Genomic DNA, 16,651 nt, shown 5'->3' on the forward strand with positions numbered 1-16,651 from the left:
CACATCAGAGGCAGCAGTTGTGTGAGAGGAGCCCTCAGCAAACACCCAGACATCCCCATAGGGGGAAAAAGCTCCTGGTGCTGCACAGCCATTGCGAGACACCAGAGAATCCCCTCTGGGCACAGCTTCTGCCCTTCTCCAGCAGCTGCTCTGGGGCGTTTCCCAAGGAAAAGGCTCACATGCAGGCACCATCCCCACCCCAGTGATCTCATCCTCAGCAATGGGGACTTGAATCAGTCCCTGGGGACCAGGCTGTAGTGGCACAGGGGCTGCACTCTCTGCTGTGACACAGCATAGGGGACAGAGGGCATGGCAGATTTGTAAACAGGTTGGCAACTGGGACCTGTCTGTACAGCCCAGTACCCTGCAGGGAGGATTGGGAAGGAGAAATGAAGAGAGGCTCTCACTTTGTTGGTGAAAGGAGAGCCCCCTCACATTCCTCCTCCTGCCCAGCTCCTGCAGTGTGGCATTTCACTGACCACAGGGACTGTTTGGGAGCTGGAACACTGGGGGCAAACAGAATGCCTGATAGCAAAACCACTTGCCAGGACTCTGGCTCAGCACTTTCGCTTTAACATAAATGATAGAAAAGTAGAAGTAACACCTCAGCATCTGAATTCCCCATAAAAAGTCCCACACAGCCAATTAGTGTGTGAAAAGAGAACCACGACATCAAATTGCCCATATGACATAATGGAGAGCCATTAAATCTGCTGCCAGGCAGATGGGAGCGCAGCACTGCGTGGGGATCCTCGTCTGGGTGTGTTTGCATGTTTTCTTTCCACCCCAGTCTAAAACAAACTGTTGCCAACAACACTGAATACGCAGAAATTCAGCTCCGTTCGCAGCTCCTAAGCAGAATCCCTGCCTACTTTTAAAGAAATAACAGAAAATTCCAACACTCCACCTAAGCTGTGGGTCGTGCCTCAACCGCTCACACACACAAGGATGTGAAATAACCATCTCACATGGGAAACACACCCTGCACTGCAGAAGGTGTTGCGGCCAGGGGCAGCGCAGTGCCACTGAAGGCAGAGGCATCCAATCTGCCTGCAATGCCCAGCTCTGCGGGACCCAGCCTGGCACTGCCCACACCTTGTGCTCTGTGCTCTGCCCACACCAGTTGGGGATTAGAGCTGGGCAGGGGAGCGGAGCTGTGGACATCCCCCATCCTGCACAGCTCAGCACGCTGTGCCAATACGTAGGAACGATCAGCTGCTCACCCATCCAGCTCCCCACAGAGCCCGGCAAAACACAGCGATTTCAAAGCTGTGAGCATGGAGAGGGCACAGAGACAGGAATGTCCCAGATGCAGTGGGTTTCCATAACTAACCTTCGCTCTGTGAAGAGGTCTCGAATTTTGGGAGCTCCTCCTTGCAACGCCACCAGCGAGGAATTGTTTGGCACCCACTTTTGGGGTGCCAAAATACCCCATGTGCTCCAAGAGGCACCCGGCACTGCACAGGCACTGCTGAGCTGTGACAGGGAGGGGACAGCACGGTGCCCCAGCAGCCTTGGAGCCCATCACTGCCCTGGTATGCCACAGACAAGCAGTGTGGGATGCCAGATGAGCAAAGGGGATCCTTGGGGAACACTGCTGCAGGAGGCAATATAGAAATCACCAGCCAGCACCCACATGCGCTGCACTCTAAGCCTTGTCCATGCAGATGGCCACCAGGACAAGAGGAGAGCTGCAGGAGGGAAGAACACAGCTGGTGTGCAGGCTGCAGGTACAGGATGTGGGCACAGACACAGGCACAGGATGGAACTGCCTGGTGGCTTCTTGCTGTGCTTTGGGGCTGCAGCCCTCGCAGCAGACTGGATAAAGACAGACATGTGTGAGGTGAACTGGTCACTGCGGAGGCGATAGACTAGCACACTCACTTCCCCTCTGCAGGTAACCAAAGGTGTGCTCCCCACGAGCATTTCCACCTCTCACTGTGTTCCAACCCCAGACTTGGACCAGCTCTGATCCGAATTGCTCCAGCACAACTCCAGACAGAGAGCTGAGGGAAAAGCATGGCACCCAGCAGGGCAGAGCAGAAAGCAGAGCTCTGCACACTGCCTCCATGCCCCTCTCTCACATACTCTTGCTCAACCGCCCCTGCACCCAGAGAACAAATCCACCCTGGGGCCAACAGATGCCTGCAGGTGTGCTAATGCAATTACTGCACTCACAAGGACCCAGCACTGATTTAACAGCTCCCCAAAGGCTGATGATCGTATCAGACACTGTGGTTTCTGTTCAGAAACAGATAAGAGCACGTAGCCATTTTCCGCATCCTGTGCTTGGAAGTGAGCAGATCAGTGCCTTCCTCCTGAGTACAGCCCCTGACAACCATTCGCACGCTGACCGTGTGCCGTCACACACTGAATCTCTCCCATCTGAGTCGTGCTGGCTGCTCTCATTCCCGATATTGGGACCCCAAAGGAGAAGCAAGAGGCAAACAGCCATGGAGATGCTCAGCAGAACGAGTGCTCCTTGCCCATCCTGCACCCCACCCTTTCTACAATTGCGCCGTGCCTTCCTGCCGCCTGTCCTGCAGCTCTCACTCAGTGTTTGGACAGGCAGGCGCCGTCCCAGAGCAGAGCCCCATGCAGTGTGTGCCTTCACCTTGACAAAAATAGGATTCCACTTTTCCATTGCTCAGAAGCGTTTCAGACCCGGGTCAGCAGAGAGGTGCCCTCGCAGCCTCCTCCCACCCCCAGCACACTGTGCAGCTGCATTGCAGCCACCACCAAAGGCCAGCAGTGAAGGCAGCATTGCTGTCACCTCTGCAGGGAGCCCACAGCTCCGTACCACCGCATCTCCAAGCAGTGCAACATGCAGAAAGTCCTCTCCAGCTTTGAAGCCGCCCTCAGCTCCTTCTGTTTTTAAATCCCAGTATTTATAAAATATTTACCTGCTTAAGACAGGAGGGAACTTTCTCCTGTATTTGTGCATTTATTGAGAAGAAACACCTGGATCTGTTACAAACTGTGCAGAGAAGCACTGTTCCCTTGTGGGCTTTCTGCTCCTTTGTGCAGCACAGAACAGGAGTGGGGCACCTTACAGCTGGGGCACCCAAGGACCCCTCCTGTGTGCTGGGGCCCCCCCGCAGCCCTGGGGACACCCCCTGGAGCACAGTTGGTGCTGCAGTGTCTGTGTCCCACTGCCACCCTCCTGTCCCAGACTGGAGGCCTCCCTGCAGCTCTTCTGGAAAAAAAAAATAATTGCAAAATCGTGGCATTGAACCTTGATGTGAAATCCCAGCTCCAAAAAGCAGCCGAACGGTGTTTCTCGTGCAAACACAGCTCTGCATAAACGAGGGCAGGAATTCCTCCATGCCCACAGGATTCCCCCCACTGGGAGCACGAGGGGATTAACCTGAAGTCACAGATCCCTACTGCTGCCCAAAGCACACAGGCGCTGTGCTGGGACACCCCCAGCATTGCTGTGGCATTGGTCACTGGCACAGCTGCACAGCAGTTCCCAGGGAGGAATTTCCATTTGCTGCAAGCACGCATCCGCCCCCCTGCCCTGCAGCTCACCCTGCTCAGCAGCACGGCCCTTTCCCTCTCCCACCCCCCCACTTCCTGCCTTCCTTTCCTCCATCTGAACACGACATTTCCACTGCAGGCAGTGTGGGATGGGCGCATCAGTGCTGCTGGGACTCCCAGCCAAAGCCTGTTCTCATCCCCACTGCCGGGCAGTGCTCACAGGGCACTCTGGCACAGGCTCAGGAAACAGTCAGAGGTCCCCAGGAGCTGGCATGCCACGGAGTCACCACACTGCCACCAGCCTGGCCAGCTCAGTGAGAAACGAGCCCGAATGTTAAAGAGGCCGCAGCTCTCCTACGTCTGCAGCATCTTAAGCAGAGAGCAGAGGGGCTGAGGAAAAGCCACGCGCTGTGCACACACTGCAGCCAGCCCTCAGTCGGCCGCTTCCATTTCCCCTCTGCTCCCCATGTGCACAGCCACATCCTGAGCCTCGCTGCCCTCCTCACATCAGGACCAGTGGGAGCAGCCCCTCACCCTATGGGAGCCACGGAGCCGTTCAAGGGGAGAAGAAAAAGGTAAAGGGAAATCTGCTCTTCTTTTCAAGAAGGAAAAGCTGAACAACAAAACAAACTGCACCTCCTAACCCTTCCCTCAGCCCACAGCACAAAAGCCAAAGCAAATTGTCTGGCTGCAAAGGAAATGTGGTTTTCAAGAAATCTCTTGACAAGAAGGTCACCTCACAGACTTTCCCATCTCCCCCCGAACGTGTATTTCTTGGCTGCAGCCTGCTCCAGGATGGAAAGGCAGAGCCGGGGCACTCACCACAGCAGCAGCTGTCAATCCTGGCTTTGTCCATCAGGAACGGAGGCCGAGGCACAGTGAGGAGGAGCAGCATGGCCAGAGGCCACCCCAGGCACCGTTAGAAGGCACTGAGGGGGCAGGCAGGCAGGCAGCTGGAGGTCCAACTTGTTCCATGCAGGCCTATGCACCACGCTGCTGAAACCGGCCCCTGGCATGGCCAGCCCAGAGAGCCATCCAAGTTCCCTTTGGGAACAAACAGGGCACCTACAGCTGGGTAAAGGGCTCAGCTCCAAGGAGCAGCAGTGGGAGAGCTAAGGCAAAAGCAAAAGCAATGGTGCACACAGACGGACGCTGCTTAACTGTTTCGAGCTCTCCAACTGCTCTGCACAGCCCTCCCACGCTGTGACTCACCGGCAGCGGCTCAGGGGCGGTTCTGTCCCTGCAGTGTGGCTGTGAGATGCTGGCAGCAGTGCTGCCATCACCACTCCTGGCACAGGCAGACAGCGGCGTGCCATTGCACTGGACACAGAAAGAGCTTCAGGTCACACAGGCTGTGCTGCTCCCTGCAGTCAGGCAGCAAGAGAGGAGTGGTGGTGGCAGTGCCACCAAGTTCCCGTTGGGCATTGCTCAGCCAAATCACCGCCAGAGCTGCAGCGGTTCTCCTCAGCCACACATCTACAGACAGCCTGGCATGAGTGCAGGAGGGTTCAGCTTCTCCTGTGGGAACCATGTCCCATGGGAGAGCTGGCAGAACTGAAAGCAAGGGCTGCTGCCATCGAGACACCAAAGAGGAGCAAAAGCTTTGGGAAAAGGGTGGTTCAGGGACAAGAAGAGGAGTGCCAGCCGTTCAAGATACGCAGACCTAATGGCTGAATATGCTCCAGATCTCTGGTTGTGCTCACGGCGCTTGGCTTTGCCCCGTGCCTTCCTCCACTCCTGCAGGCAGTGCTCACAGAGCCCCACGGGCTGCAGCTCAGGGCACAGCACGCTCAGGGTAAGCAGATTTGGTTGACATGGGATTAGCCTCTGTAATGAAAAGCACATTCTCTGTCACTGTGCACTCCTCATTCAGTGCTTTTGGCACAAATAGGGAATGAGCTGAAAGACCCCCCATTTGAGCAGGATTGAAGCTCAGGAGGAGACAGCTGAGAACCACATGGAACACACCTCTGAGAGCAGGATGCAGGCACTCGTGCATGTCACAGCCTGGCACAGGCACCCACACGTCACAGCAGGGACAAAAGGCTGCCATTTGCAAGTGGCTCCATGGACACCAAGGCATCTCCGTGGCCATCCAAGTTACCAGTGACCATGTGCAAAATTTCCACCAACACGGGAGGAGTCCGAAACCACTTCCAAATGTGATCTCATGTCCAAACGATGTGAGGAAACACCGGGCCCCAGAGGCAGCAGTGCTCCTGCCCCTCTGTGCTCCAAAGGAAGGGACTGAGGCTGCCCAGGACCTGCGCATGAAATGCTGCACCAGCATTCTCAAGGCTCCTGCAAAACTTTGTTGATGCAGGAGGTCAGTGAAATCCCTGAACTGAGAAGTCTTGTCTAAAAGCAAACAGTGCTGCTAAAAGCAAGCCAGCAGAGCACAGCTAACCAGCAGTAAGCAATGGCCCTATACACAGTGCTGGGGGCCATTTGGGCTCACCCAGCAGGAGCACACTGAAGGCAAGGTGGGCAATGAGCTCGGGGAGTTTTGCACTCAGCACAGGGACTTTGCTCCAATTCTCCTCAGGAAAACCCTCCTCTGTGCCCTTCCCTGCCGGACCTTCCTGTCACTGCTGCTCCCACGGCGCCACAGGAGGAAGCCAGACTGCTATTCCCAGGCACATCAGCAGGGCAGGAGCTGCCCCCTGGGTCTGCAGCCAAGCAGCGTCTGGAGGTGGGAGAGGAGAGCAGGAGTACAGGCCCCCAGGGAGGGGGAGGCAGGCAGCCCTGGGGGTGCGTCTGTGGGGTCATGCTCCTCCTCAGCCTGGTCTTCTGGTCCATCTGAGGTACAGCCCTATTGTCACTAATATCTCAGCATGCACACCACAGCTTTGCTGTTAACAAGCAGTACTGATTCAGGACAAACCCTCCACCTTTACACATCAGCCCATTTACTCCCCACCTTGTTCCCAGTACCTGAAGGGGAGCACAGCAGCTCTTGTCCCCACTGCATATAGCACTGCACAGCCCCCTGTGCCCTCTGGCTTTCCTCCTGATATCCAGTAGCAGGGCAGAGGCCAATGCAGGGCAGGGCTCCAACACATGGGCCACAGTGGTGACTTTGCTCCCTGCAAAATTCTCCCAAACCAGAACCCCTAGACCACACTGCTGAGATGGGCAACACAAGCACAGAGTCACCACAATCACATAGAGGTCAGAATTAAACCCCAGAGCAAAGGTGGGACCAAGCAGCACAGATCTGAGATTCATGAAGCTGTGCTGAGCCCCACAGGGGCCCATTCCCCCCATCCTCCTCCCCACCACGTGATGGTGAGCAGCCTGAGCTCAAGGCTTCCATTTCCTTGAGAAGCTAACAGAGAGAGCAGCCAAAGAACTGCTGAGGAGTAGTTTTAAAGGATGTCACAGTTTCGCAAAGAGACAAAGGAATATATATTTTTTTTTAAATGCAGACATCTCCTTGCCAGGAATGCGGGGAATGTCAGGGAATATCATAAAACAGGATGCAAAAAGCTGGCCTCAAGCAATGTTACAGACTCATATGCTGGCCTGACAGTCAAGATGCTGAATCCCAGCGAAAGACAAACCTTGTGTCTGCAGTGGGAATTACAGACCTGGCTCACCCAGACGGTCCTGGCACCAAGGCAGCCAGGTCTGCCAGGCCAGCCTCGCTCCCCCTTGCACACACACCCACCAGCCGAGGCGCAGTCCCACCCCTTTATGCACAATGGAAGCCACAGGGTCCACTCCTAAACCCCCACACCCACTGTAAGCAACAGGAAATACTTCTCAGCAATGGTGAAAATGACCCTCCCCTGTAGCTCTGGTCATTAACAGCACTCTGTGGCCATTTGAGGGCTGCAGGCAGGCTCACGTCCCTGCCCAGTGATCCCAGTGGTGCTCCGCCTGCAGCAGCTGAACACACGATGGGGTCAGGAGCAGGGAAAACCTCCTCGGGTCACACTGAGCAGAGCCTCGGAGCTGGAAGGCAGCAGAAATCCCAAACTCAACACACTGACCATTTGCATCATCAGCATTAGAAAACAGAGGCCACTTACTGGCGAGAAGCACCTTATGGAAGGAACAGACACATTTGTTTCCAGCTTCCCGTCCCTGTGAAATCCCCCGTTGAAAGAGGAGTTCTGTCACAGCAAGACCAACTCAGGGCCCTGGCTCCTCACACCACCAGGCTCAGACCCAGCAGTGTGCTGTCGCTGCCCTACATGCTTCTAAGGAACCCTTTCCCTCAGCAGGCACCTACCTCAGAGCCGCAGGCTGATGACCTTTGCGGTAAATCACACAGCTCGCATCTTTCTAAAAATCACCTGAGTCTGTTTTTATGAGTCACTGATTTCTGAGTAGCGTCTGTCCTCTGCAGGGACTCAGAGCCCAGCGCACAGGAGGGCACAGCATCCACGTCCCCGTGCCCATCGCCACGCTGCCAGGAGCCGCACACAGCTCCTGCATGGCCAGGATGGGGCACAGTGGGGCAGGTGAGGAGCGGCCACTGCAGCCCAGGTGGATCCCGGGGATGGCGGAGCTCAGCACCCTCAGCCCAGCGAGGGGCCGGGATCACAGCCTTCCCACTGCTGGGGCAGGACTTGTGCCAGCAGGGCTCGCTCTGCCAAGGCAAGTTTTCTCAGTTCCCCGTATTTCCTCCTCTACAAAGACAGAGGATGAACCTCATCGAACACCAATCGCTCCACCTTCTGACCCCGCTCCCTTCCACCCTCTGACAGGCTGTGACCAAAGCACAGAGATGGAGACGAGGGTTCCTTCATAGCCCTGCTGTACCTCAGCACACCAAAGCAAACAGAGCCCCGCACTGCGGCTCGGGGCGGTGGGAGGGGGCAGCGCGGGGCCAGGCGGCCGCGGCAGAGCAGGAAGGAAAAGCGTCAACGTGCAAATCCCTGCCAGCCTTCGGCACTGCTTCCGGCAGCAGCTTTGCAGGGCGTAGTTAATGAGCAAACATCTGTGGCCTCACATCCCGTAAAGGACATTCACAAAATCCCCCCCCCATTCATGAGAAGAAAGAAATTTTTTTTAAAAGAAAAGGTAAATGATTGCTCCCACAGATGAGAGCACCACGGGCTGGGCAGAGGGGCAGCAGCGATGGCACAGCCCCACCAGCGGCCCTCAGCGCTCAGCCACCAACTCCCGTGGCTGTGCTGGGGGTTGGCTGCTCCCATCGCCAACGTGGGATTTCCAGCTCCTTGCAGCACAGCACGCAGCAGCCATCACTCGTGGTGTGGGGAGCAGACCGGCCTCCCGTCGCACCGATGCACACATCCGTCATCTTTGCGGCAGCTGTTTGAGGAGCGTATCACTACTTTCCTTATTTCCTATTTAACCGTCCTACTGGAAAACCCTTCAGTCAGAGACAACGGTCAGATGGTGGTTTGACAGTTACCCATCGGGGGCAGCTGCAGTGCGAGCACCCACAGGGCAGAGAGAGCTCTGCAGTTTTTAGGCACGGAAACAACAGATGCCAGGCACGAAGGGGAGAGGAGCAGGCAGCATGAACCCAACCCCAGCCTTAACTCCAACCCCAGCCCTGGCTCCTGCAGGGAGCCACCTCACCTCCTACCTACAACAGACCTGAGAAGGACAGGGTTGCTGTGGGGCCAGGAACAATCCCTGACAACCCAAACAGCATCACCTGGTCACACTCACCCTCTCCTCTGATTTGTTCCTCTTTCAGAGTTTGAATGCAAACCTCAGACCAGCAGCTGTCCTTGCACGCAGCCCTGGTGCACAGCTGGAATGTGAACGAATGGAGCGGGTGACAACGTGGTGCTTGTGACTGCTTTGCAGCTTCCTGTCTCCATTTCAGCAGCTGGCACCGATCACAGGCCCTAAGGTCTGATCCCACTCAGACATATGGAATCCTGCAGGCAATCCTGCACGTGCACAGCGTTTGGAGTGGTGCTGAGCACCAGCTGAGAAATGGCACCAAATCCCATTTTCTAGATGTGAGAACAAACGCATACAGGAGAAGCTGACCACCTCCCACCAAAGGCACAGCCCACCTGAGCTGGTACCCACCAGTCCCAGAGCGGCTCATGCCTTTCCAACCTACAAACAGGGGGAGCCCACAGCGAGCCCCCGCCATCGCAGTGCCGCCCCCAGCAGCAGTGCTCACAGCTCAGCTCCATCGCAGTGCCTCACTGCCACGGCACCCTGCTGGGGGCTGCCCGCTCCACGGCACCACCACGGCCCCAACAGCCATAGGCCAGCAGCCAAGGAGAAACAATGAAAACCATTTACAGGGCAGGAAGCTGCATCTGCTGGATGAAACGCTATCTTCAAACAAGACGTGTTTGGATAACTCCAGTTTCATAACTCGCCTCTTCCGATGTTAGGAAATCACAGTAATAAAAAGAAAACAAAATGGGGGAGAAGAAACTTGGCACAAGGAACAATGGGAGAATTGCTCGACCCCAACCTGCTGCATCTTAGCTTGGGCAGCTGCAGCTCCTGCAGAAAGCCCTGGTGACTTTGCGCAAGAAGAAACGTCTGATCAAGTATCAGCAGGAAAGGAGTTCAATCTGTTCTGCAAACACCACGAGCACCAGGTGCTTTGATGATCCTACGTATTACCTGCCTGCTTTATGTTTCTTTTTAACCAGCACCAAAGTGACCGCGAGGGCAGCAGGAACACCGTTAGACAGAGGTGGCCAACAGCGAGCCCTGGAATTTGGGCTCTGGCAGGGATGTGCCCATCACCAGCAGGGATGGCAAGTCCTCTGCTCAGCTTCCCTTGGGCAGGGCAGGGCAGCTCCTGCAGCGTTAGCAGGAGCAAACTATGGTGAAGGTAAAACCCTCTGCCTCGTAACTGCCTAATGCTAACCAGAAACCTTCACAGGTTCCAGAGAAAATAGTGCTTAATTGCACCTTACTGGGTCCCCGCTGCTCTGCAGCACTGAGGCAGCCATGAGGCAGGTCAGAAACAGCAAGAAGAAGGGAATTCCAAAGGGATTACAAAAGGCACGGTGTGCTGAGGGGATGTGGCACCTACTTGGACCACAGAGGGTCCAACCCAGACAGGGCTCTGTTCGGTCCCACTCGGCCTGACCCAGCTGTGAATGTGCAAGCAGGACAGCCACTGCAGGGCCCAGCAGGACAGGGACATGCAGGTCCCCTTCCTTCCCCCACCTTGAACAATCTGGCAGAAGCAGCCAAAAGCTGAGGTCACCCCACCAAATTCTGGCTCCCTCCCCACCCGCCTCCTCTCCGCCCCCTCCCCAGTCCAAATATAAACTTGCTTACAGGAAATGCCTTAAAGAAAAGGCACCTCCCCGAGCCCCGAAGAATGCCCAGAAAATAAACTGTCTCTGGACATGAAGGAAATGGCTTTCTTTCTTTTTTTTTTTTTTTAAATAACACTGCAAAGCAGATTTAACCCTTTCAGTCCCTGCAGGAGCTCAGCCACCCCTGCCCCGGGAGCTGTGCTCCGGACGGCAGCACACAAGTGCATCCCCTGCAGAGGTGTCTGTGCACCACCAGCAGGGCTTGAGCAAAACCAGTCTCAAATCCACAATCCAGGTGCAAACCCCTCCATCCCCTGAGCACCCACTGAGCCCTGTCCCAGTGTCCCTTCCTTAGAGCCTCCCCAGGGGCCAAGCCGTGCCACCTCAGCACCAGCAGTGCTGTTCCTACAGGGTGGGATTCCGATACGAAGGCCAGGCAGTGTGAGCAGGGTTGGGCCACGGGCAGCACCTAGATGGGCTGCACAGTGCTGCATTTGTTCCAGTGAGGAGCACAGCACCATGCAGGGGCTCTGGAGGCACAAACACCACTTTCACACCAACATCCCTGCACAGAATACGAGACAGAGATGTGGAAACCTCATACCCAGAGGCAGCTGTCTCAGAACAGCCATCCCAGCTCTCCCACAGGGCTGAGCAGGGGAACACAGGCACCAACTGCAGTGCTGTGCAGGCGGCGAGAGCACAGAGCAGTGCCAGGGCGCCGCTGGGACATGAGGACCAACACAGCTTGGTGTGCCATGCAGTGCTGTCCCCGAGCTTTTACAGCCTACAGACCATTCACAGACGGACACCCTTTGTTGCCCCTCATCTAGGGAGGAATCTGAGGCAAAGGCTCCTTCAGCAGGAGGGCCAGCCCAAGCTCCCAGCTCCTGCACCCCCAGAGGCACCGCCAGGCAGCTGCAACACCTCCCTGACGGTGCTCCTTCACCTCTCCAATGTACGAAGCAGTTTGATACAATTCAGCTGCTGCAGCAAAATGCCTGAAATATCTGTTGCTTTTCTGGAGCAGCAGCAGTGCTGGGGATGCTCCAACGTGTGTACAGGCAGCAGGTGTGGGAAAGGAGAGCAAGCAGCTCAGCTTCACTTGGCTGCAAAGCACCACGTGCATCCAGGGCTTGAGGCAGAGTGTCAGCAGCAGATCCAGCCCACAGGCACAGCTGATGCATGCACCACAGGAACAAATGAGGCCGCATAACCACACAGCAAGAAGTGCTCCCTGCTCTAAAGTAGCAACAGAAGTTCAAAATTAGAATAGCTGTAACTAAAGGTAAAAAGATTCAGAGATGGATGTGAGAATGCTGAATGCAACAAGCAGGATGAAGCAAGGGCACGTTGGGCTGAGGGCAGCCCACAGATCTGGGGCTCAGCCCTGTGCCTGTGGGGAATGCTCTTAGGGCTGGGTGGAACCAGGAGGAAGTGGGGTTCTGAGGCTGCACTCCCCTGTTTCCCACATGCACAACCTCAGGGGCACTTCAGATCTTCAGAGTTTTTTTTCCAGAAGCCCATTATTTGCAGCTGAGGGAAGATGACAGTTTCCACCTTCTGTCTGTGTTTGAGCTGCTGGCACAGCGCTCAGGGCTCCAGGAACACACTGCTACCACAGCTCCCCTGCTCCCACCACACAGAGCCATGATGAGGGCTGACACCTCACCAGGGGCTGGGGCATGCACTGCTGCACGGGGTGATGGGGAGGGGTGGGGGGTCACACGAAGGGCTGATGGGCAGTGATCTGCCTGGGAGAAGGAGGCCGAAACTGCCCCGAGGTTCTGCTCTTGCCCAACGATGCTGATGAAATGAGGTCATGAGCTCTGAGTCACCCTGAGCATCACCATCTTGTGACAGGGTGGCTGCCACAGCCCCCAGCTGCATTTTCACATGAGAGGACAGAGATGCTGCCCTGTAGCCCTTCTGCTGCCCCTTCCCCAGCCGGTGCTGAGCAGAGGCTGCAGCACAAACCCCTGCACGCACACAGATGGAATGTAGCAGCAGCACCGCTGTGCAGGCGGCTGGAGAAGCACTTTGCTGCCTTTCCTCAAAGGCATGGGGGGAGCTTGCCTCCTCTGTTCTGCATCAGACAAAGGGGCATTCAGAAACTGAACTTGTGCCCTCGATGGCAGTTAAAATATTCTTGTGAAACTCATAGGGGAAAAATAAAAGAAAAAAAGTGGGAGTGGGAGAACAGAAACCCCTCCATCCACCCTGGCAAACAAATTGCACTCAGACAGGAACACACCGACAGGTCGGCAGCATCCTCTCTCGATGCCCCTTGCCCAGAAGCACCGCTGGGAGCACAGGGGCTTTCCCTGAGTGGTGACAGAAGCACTCGGTGAGCACTGAACCTCAAGCATCACAGGCAGCTGCAGCCAGGCGCAGCACAGCCACTGTGAGCGGCTCGAGCAGAGCCCCACACGCTGCGGTCACACACCGCTACTCCCCAGATAAGGGCAGGAAATCCCCGCGTGGCCGGGCGGTGCTGAGCTCTGCGGCCAACCACGAGCAGGGGCACAGACAGCCAGATCCAGCAGCCGCCCGTCCCTGTGGGTCAGCACCTCCAGGCTCCCCTGTGCTGAGCACAGCGACCACGCAATCGCATCTTCAGGAGCAGGATCGCCTCCAAACCCCCACTTGGTTTCTGGACCCAACACAAAGGCAGCTCTGCTGCTGCATCCCACACCGAGGTGGGAGGGAGGACCTGGCGCTGCTGTTTGCTCCCCAGGCAGCCGTTAACATTTGTCAGCCCGTTACTGGCACTGGTGACGAGTGCCCTTGTCTGATAAGGATCCCTGCGGGGACTCACAAACAGCCCCACGTGGCACAGGCAGACAATCATTAACCAGGACAGGTAGTGCCTGGCAACAGGAGTGGGGAAGAAGAGCACACAGAGACAGGTGCAAAAGGAAACCAGCAGTGCAGTGAGGGCAGCGTGGATGCAGGAGCAAATGTTCAGGGGTGCACCCAGCATCACCCTGCTGCCCTCCCCAGGTCGGTCTGGCCCCTAATGCAGCCCCGAGCAGCTGAGGGAGCCAGAAGAGGCAGAAGAGCCCTGATCCTGCAGGAAATTGAGTGTGGGGTTGAAAGAGTGTGGCACAGGGAGCTCTGTGCTGCCTGCACACGGTGTGGGAGCCCCAGGATGGGCAGCAGCAAGAGGAGACCACATCTGAAGCATTTTCTGCTGGAAATAGGAAAAGGAGCCTGGTTCTTTACATTTCTGTGCCCAGCCCGACAGCCAGGCAGAGTCAGTGCTGTTACTGGAGGTGACTTTCAGAAAGGCTCTCGTACAGGAGGATTATTGCAGGAGGTTACTGCAGCTCAATCATTAACTGAGCAGCAGACCCCTGGCTCTGCTGGAATGCGGCTGTGCCTGCAGTGCTGTTTGGAGCAGAGAGTGGAGCAGCTCCGTCCCCACTGACATGGATCCACATAAAGGCACTGCCAGCAGCCTCCCATTCCTAAAGGCCCAGAGCTGCCTTCAGCTGCTTCTCCATCAGGGTCCCTTCACCACTGCCATCAGACAAGAGGAGACGACACTTCAGGCTGAATTTTGCACTCACCTTTCTGCAACTTCTGTGCAAAGCCCCCAACTGCTGCTACTGCTGTGGGACCTGTGCACACAGGGTGGCACGGGAGGTTCTGGAAGGCATCTCATTGCACTGCATCACATCTCATCTCAACTCACTGCATCTCAGCCTTGGCCAAAACAGCCTTTTTGCACACAGAACAGCCATCCCCACTGTCAGTCCTGGGCTGTGGCACTGCGTGTTGCCAGATGTGATGGGCAGAAGGACAGAGCAATGTCTCCCTCCCCACGTTACCCAGAAGCCCCTAGCCGAGCACAGGCCTGCAGGGCCCCCCAGGGTCCCAGCAACTGCAGCAGGAGTACCTCCAGCCCTGCTGCCTCACCACACACTGCCCGCGTTTGGAGGATTCCACTCCCACATCCATCCGAATGCAAGAGCCCTTCCCAAAGCACACACACGGCTACGGCCCCCTGCTGCTGGGCAAACCGCCTCGCGCCCTTCAAGCAACAAACGGCATAAAGAAGGAGACTCAGTTCTCCCTGGCGGAGCCTCACCTCGTTCCACAAAAGCACCACTCGCCTGTTTTTCCCCACTCGACTTTAATTGACTTGGAGAACTGTCAAATCTTTTTGAAATTTGTGCAAAACCCGAAGGGAAACAGCGCAGTGCCCTCAGTCACCACATTCTGCCCTGTTACGAAAGCACGCTGCTGGCAGCCTGTCCTGTGCCCGCGCTCAGCAGCGGACATTTGAGGCAGTGCAGAGCAGGAATGCTTAACAGAAGCACGACTGCACTTATTCAGTCGGTCTTTTATTAGAAAAGTATTTCGCAAAGGACATGTGAGCATACAAAAGAATGCCCTCACCTCCTCAGAAGCCGCGGTTCACATCTGAGATGGGATGTTTTGTCACATATGGAAATTACCGATGAGCTTTAGGTAGAAGGATCTGCTCTATGTTTTCCCCCAGATGAGCAGAGGAGGGCAGGGGCTGAGCCGGGCCGTCGCTCCCCGCGCAACTCACGGGAGAGGGGCAGACCCAGGCACAAACCCGCATTGCAGAGCTGCTCCAGAAGCGTTTTAGAACCGCTTTCAGTTAAAAGGTAAACAGAAAAAAAGCACATTCATTGATAAGAGTTCACGTACGCGCATGTAAAAGAACGCGAGCTGCTGCCAACACCACCCCAGCGTGCGCTCTGACACCTCTAACAGTACCGGATCTGCACAAGAAAGGGCTTTGCCCCGAGCACCAGGGAGCGCAAAGCACAAAACCAAACACGGGAGGGCTGATGTTTGAGCTGGCCGCGAACAAACAGCCGGGCAGCTGGCAGCGCCGGGACAGACCGCTGCCGGTCCGCCACACCGCCAGCTCGGCTCCGAACTGAGCCACCTCCAGCCCCGAGCACCGCCCCGCCGGCACCAACCTGAGGGAGCCGCGCGGTTCTGGTTTACCTTCGGGCTCTGCCGAGCCTCCGTCGGAGCCGCACTCCCTGCGGGCAGGAGTACCGAGCGGACGGACGGGGGCGGCGGGTTCAGCCCGGCCCCGCGGGCTGACGTGAGCCGGAGCTGCGGCCCGGCGGTGCGGGCGGCCGGGGGCCGAGGGCCGGGGTCCAGGTGTCCGTTGCGAAGCCGCAGCCCCCTCGGCCCCTCCCGGCCGTCGGGCCAATAGCGGCTCGGATCGGCTCGGCTCGGCTCGGCCCCCCGCTCCGCCCCGCCCGCTGCTCTCTGAGAGCCGCGCCCCGCAGCGCCGGGCTCGGGTCACCGCTTCGGGTCCCCCGCGTGCTGTGCGCCGGGACGGGCTGAGGGCTGTCTGCGGGAGGCTGGAGGGTAACGCGGGGGTAGAGCGCGGGGGATACGAAATAAAAAGCTGTATTTAGTGCATATCGCCCGAGGGAGAGATTTGTTTGTGGCAAATGGAAGGAAGGAGGGTGGGAGGTCGGGAAGCAGCAGGCTGAGAGGAGCAGAGCTAAGATAGGTACGAGGAGGAGAACGCGGACACTGAGGGCTGATGGACGGGAGGGACAGGAGGGACGGGGATTTGGTTCCAGGAAGGAGGCAGGGGCAGCCCGGGGGCAGGGGTGGAAGTTGGCAGCGCGGGGGCACGGCCGGGTAAGGGGCGCGCTCGGAGTTCCGCGGTCAGAGCCGGGCAGCGTCGCCTGGGCGGCCCCGGGGGAACGGTGACGGTCAGTGGAAAAAACAGCTCGGCTCCGAGGAGGATTTCAAGCATTTTCCACTCATTTCCCCATGCAGACCGAGAAGGGGGGAGAGGGAGCGGTGGAGAATCAGCGAGGCAGGAACTCTCCCAGAGACGCCGAGTTAAGAGCGACGGGGACGGCGCTCGGCACAGAGCCGCTCACACCGGGACGGCCGCCGGCCGCGACCCGGGCGATCGCTGGGAGGAGCGGAAG

General features: G+C 57.1%; 1 protein-coding gene across 2 annotated transcripts in view; it reads right to left on the minus strand.

Annotated features, from left to right (window-relative positions):
- STARD8 (StAR related lipid transfer domain containing 8) overlaps window positions 1–15,804 on the minus strand; it is a 31,089-nt gene extending 15,285 nt beyond the window's left edge. Inside the window, exon 1 of one of the 2 annotated variants that reach the window (XM_042886378.1) lies at window positions 15,696–15,804. Coding sequence is in view for 1 of the 2 variants with exons in the window: in XM_042886374.1 (XP_042742308.1) it covers window positions 4,303–4,375 (73 nt within the window). In the remaining variant the exon portion in view is untranslated. Of the gene's footprint in view, window positions 1–4,302; window positions 4,633–15,695 lie in introns of those variants that run through there. The other variant, XM_042886374.1, reaches the window with a different exon arrangement.
- Between the last annotated feature and the right edge of the window lie 847 nt (window positions 15,805–16,651).

Source organism: Lagopus leucura, unplaced genomic scaffold (genome assembly GCF_019238085.1).
Source record: "Lagopus leucura isolate 7727_CA_CO unplaced genomic scaffold, USGS_WTPT01 Super-Scaffold_100057, whole genome shotgun sequence".
In the NCBI taxonomy this organism is placed as follows: domain Eukaryota; kingdom Metazoa; phylum Chordata; class Aves; order Galliformes; family Phasianidae; genus Lagopus; species Lagopus leucura.